Source organism: Zingiber officinale, chromosome 10B, assembly GCF_018446385.1.
Source record: "Zingiber officinale cultivar Zhangliang chromosome 10B, Zo_v1.1, whole genome shotgun sequence".
NCBI lineage: Eukaryota > Viridiplantae > Streptophyta > Magnoliopsida > Zingiberales > Zingiberaceae > Zingiber > Zingiber officinale.
This window is the reverse complement of record NC_056005.1, coordinates 92,114,218-92,118,603: the sequence shown is the minus strand read 5'-3', so window position 1 is coordinate 92,118,603 and position 4,386 is coordinate 92,114,218. Positions and strand designations below refer to the sequence as shown.

General features: G+C 36.6%; 1 protein-coding gene across 1 annotated transcript; it reads left to right on the top strand.

Moving 5' to 3' along the window:
- Positions 1-755: 755 nt before the first annotated feature.
- Positions 756-3,542, top strand: LOC122029828 (diacylglycerol O-acyltransferase 2D-like). The gene is made up of 9 exons (XM_042588960.1): positions 756-989; positions 1,070-1,144; positions 1,254-1,339; positions 1,922-2,028; positions 2,159-2,314; positions 2,578-2,664; positions 2,810-2,907; positions 2,992-3,079; positions 3,201-3,542. The coding sequence occupies exons 1-9, from the start codon at positions 805-807 to the stop codon at positions 3,300-3,302; spliced, it is 984 nt and encodes a 327-aa protein (XP_042444894.1). The 5' UTR covers positions 756-804; the 3' UTR covers positions 3,303-3,542.
- Positions 3,543-4,386: the final 844 nt, after the last annotated feature.

The following is a 4,386-nucleotide window of genomic DNA, read 5'->3' as shown; positions in this document are numbered from 1 at the left end:
TTAATCATTACGGAAAAAAATAACTGATTGCTATATTATAGCAATGGATCGAAATTATTGTTCATCACCGTGTAAATATTCTGAATGGATTGCAACCTTAAGCAATAGATTAAAATTTATATTTAATGATTAAAAAATCTAATTGATATTAAAAAAATTTATTACTCTTAATAAATTTATCATATAAGAATAGACACAGGAGAATTAAATAAATATTATTCATATTACAGTAGTCCATTCGACGACGAATAAATAGAGAGGTAAAATAGATATTAAGTACGTATTTTAGTAATTTTAAAACATGATTTACACATTTATGAAACTTATCGGATAATTTGATATTTTCTTTTCGTTTCTTTTCTTTGTATCTTCGTTTCCTTGGTTTTTCCGCTTTGTCGGTCGTGGAGACTTTTCTTTTTTTAGAAAGAAAAACAAAGAGAAAAGAAAAGAGGAGTTCATTTAATTGTTCTCACATTAAGAAGTTGATTTCAATTTTGTTTTACTTGTTCGTGTTTTCTTTCCGTTCCAAACACTCCTTTTGTTTTTTTTTCTGCATTAAGCAGCTCCTGGACAGCGAAGTCCTGATGACGTGTCATCAGCATCTTCTTCCCGACGGTCAACGTTGTCGCGTTGTGGCATGCATGGTTGCCGTTGGATCTTAAATCGATGGCTGACTGAGACTCTCCGACCTCGATCGTGGCCCTACTGGATCGGTATATAAAGACCAGAACCACCCCACCTAGCGATCTGCACTGAGTGCATCATCATCTTCTTCTTCTTCAATTCCTCCTCTCTCTCCTTGTCATGTCGATCGAAGTGATGAATGAGGACGACGGGAAGGTGGCCGGGAAACCGGCGGTGTTCAAACGGACGGACTACTCCCTCCTCAGAACCATTGTCGCCCTCGTCCTCTTGCTCGGCGCCATCCACTTCAACGTCGCTCTCGTCCTCGCCGCCCTCCTCCTTTTCCCCGCCCACATCGCCATCGCGTTCGTATCCTCCCGGCGCTCCTTCGGTATTTCTGCCCGTGCTTGATTCTTATAATAATGATTTCTTTTAATTGATTTAGGGTTTTTGCGATTCTGATTATCCTCATGGTGATTCCTCTCGACGATGGAAATTATTTGGGTCGGAAATTGTCAAGGTATCAAATTTCTCCATCGATTTCGTGGAACCCTAGTTTAGTTTGTACTTTGGTTAATGCCCTTCGCAATTTGTCCTTTTTTTTTTCCATTTATATAAAAAAATATCAGGTATATTTGTAAGTATGCGTGTGGATATTTTCCCATCACCCTTCATTTGGAGGATATCACGGCTTTCGACCCGGATCAGGCCTACGGTAACCTCTTATCCACCACTAAATTCTTAGGGTTATCGTTTGCAGAGGCTTGTTTTTTCATCTTCATTTCTGTTATAGCTGACAATCTCACACTGATACCAACAAACATAAATTAGGCCTACATCAACATCAACAATGAAATACATTTGTCATTATGAAACTTAATATTGCTTATATGTCTTTGGAAATTTGCAAGTCTCTCATGAATGTAATTAGTTTGAACTAAACTAGTGCTAATGATGTTTGATTAAAACTATATACTCAAGGCGTCCTTGGTATACTTTTAATTATTATTTAGTTTCATGTTTCATTTGTTTATTAGATCATTTTAATTTACTTTTCATGTTCTAATGTTATTCCAAAATATCTTTTTTAATATTAAATAAATATCACAGCAAAAACTAGCCTCTGCTACCATTTCCCCGACCTTTTTGCATTATTTTGATGTCTTTGTGTTTGCCTTCCTGAATCAAAAAATTTTCTTGGCTAAAGAAAAACAAATCACCAATAGTCAGCAGATATGTTTGATTTCTTTGTTTAGAATTATAGAGTTGGTGAGTGCCACTATTGTTAATATTGCAGTGTTTGGTTATGAACCACACTCGGTCCTGCCAATAGCTCTTTGTGCTCTTGGGGAAGACGCGAAGTTCATGCCACTGCGTAAGATGAAGGTTCTCGCAAGCAGTGCAGTAAGGTTCCCTCATTTTTAGTCATTGGATCTATTAGTAGATATAATCAATTTTATTTGAACATTTTTCTTCCTTTTCTTTTGATGCATCTGTGATTTCTAATTCTCTGCGTCTGTGAATCTTTTGTCAGGTTTTCTACACTCCATTTCTGAGGCAGATTTGGACATGGCTTGGGCTGATCCCTGCATCAAGGAAGAACTTCTATTCATATTTAGCAGCTGGGTACAGCTGCATCATTGTGCCGGGTGGCGTTCAGGAGACACTTCACTTGAGCCATGACACTGAGGTCTGTCTTCTGCATTGAACCAAATACTTCACTGCAGACTAATGTATTGATCTTGTTCTAAATGCTATACATTTATTCTAAATTCAAATTACTTTCTCAATTCACTACTTTTTTCAGGTTAATAATAACGTTTCTAGTATGTATTGCTTTTCATTGTTTATCGTATGCTTTCCTGATATTTCAGTTGTCTATTTGCTTATTTAGATTTCGGATAAACAAAGGAGCATCTGAATACTAACAAGTCAAATCCATGTGGTTAATAGGTTGCTTTCCTTAAAACAAGAAAAGGGTTTGTGCGAATTGCCATTGAGACAGGATGCCCTCTAGTTCCTGTCTTTTGCTTTGGTCAGGTTTGATTTTTTATCCGTTATGATGATGACAACATGAATTCTCAAAGCTGCAACTGGATTTTGCATTGCCAGAATTATGATGATATGATCAGGTTTTTAAACAAAGAAATGTGAAAATAAATTTTTATTAATTATTGACCGACAGAGCTATGTCTATCGGTGGTGGAAGCCTACTGGGAAAATGTTTTTCCAGATCGCTCGATCACTAAAATTTACTCCATTGGTCTTCTGGGGAAGATTTGGGTAGGTTTACCCTCCAAAATTTAGCTTTAGAACTGGTTTTTCTTGGCTCGATCTTATCGTAAGCAACCTTTTCCTGTTATGCAGAACTCCAATTCCGTTTCGGCATCCATTGCACGTTGTTGTCGGACGACCGATCGAGCTGTTGAAGAATCCAAAGCCCACTGCAGAAGAGGTAAACAAAGATGGCGCACTTGACTCATCGAGTGTGCCAATGCTTCCAAAACCAAATCTTCTGGGCAAATTTTTTGCATTGGAATAAAACATGTATGATTGTCTGTTTCTTGATTTCACAGATAAATGAGGCACATGCTCGGTTTGTTCATGCCCTCCAGGTGCTCTTTGACAAGTACAAGGGCAGAACTGATTACCCTAATCTACAACTCAGAATTCTGTAAACATGCCTTGGTCCATGCTATCTACATCTCCTAAATTGTCTCATTATAAGCCTGCTTCTGAAAGGAACAAGACAATATGGTGTATTGTGTTTAGATAGGGATAAGTTAATACCCAAGCTTGGCCACAATAATCCTAAAAGTCGAGCAGGAAGTTATCGTGAATAATATTTTGGGTACAATGAAGGAGCTTGTTTCTTAACTAGTTTTTTTTTTTTTTTTTTTTCAATTTGCTATAAATTTCTTGAGCTAAATCGTGCAGGAGAACGAACGGTTAGTTGCACGTTTGTATGGATATTTTGAGAATCTATAATAAATCTATTTTTGAAGTAATTACGGACTCGACTTGACCGGAGATAGTCATCGGCAACGCCACCTCTCCTCCAAAATGTACGCCATTTGACATCGCCGAACCCATCCCATAACCATCACCTCCATTACCAGGTCGTCTGGCCAGCCGTTGTGTCAAACGCCTCAAACCTACTATGCCACCGAAAATGCAGAATCAGCGGTGATGTTCATATCTAATGATAGAGCCAGTCCGGATGTTCTATCTAAGTTGTGGGCCTAGTGGCAACACTCATGCACTACCAATTAATATATATTATGATAAAAGATGATTATATAGCTATTTTTGGCACCTGTGCGTCGGTCCATCTTTATATGGATACTGAAGAGATAAATGACTACCAATTAATTTACGAGCACAAGTTAATTTACGAGCATGATAAGTTGAAATTTAGAAATTAAATTAACAAAAGGGAAATGATATAATTATTTTGAAATAAATTTTGACTTTGTATAACAAAATAAACTTTATCTTTATATAACAAATTAACAAATGTATAATTAATTTACAGATAATTTATTAGTCGATCTTAATTTTATCATGCTTCATGAAGGACTTAAGTGAAACAACTTATATTTTAGGCATCAAGATTTATAAAGATAGATCTAAGAGATTACTTCGTCTAAATCAGAGTACATATATTGATAAGGTAATTAAACGTTTTGTCATGCAATATTCCAAGAAGGAATTCCTGTCAATGTCATATGGTGTCAGTCTTTCGAAGACTCAATATCCTTC

Coding starts and splice junctions, on each gene's coding strand:
- LOC122029828 (XM_042588960.1), top strand. CDS start 805: ATGTCGATCGAAGTGATGAATGAGGACGACGGGAAGGTGGCCGGGAAA. Junction 1,340..1,921: donor CGACCCGGATCAGGCCTACG/GTAACCTCTTAT, acceptor TTAATATTGCAG/TGTTTGGTTATGAACCACAC. Junction 2,029..2,158: donor AGGTTCTCGCAAGCAGTGCA/GTAAGGTTCCCT, acceptor ATCTTTTGTCAG/GTTTTCTACACTCCATTTCT.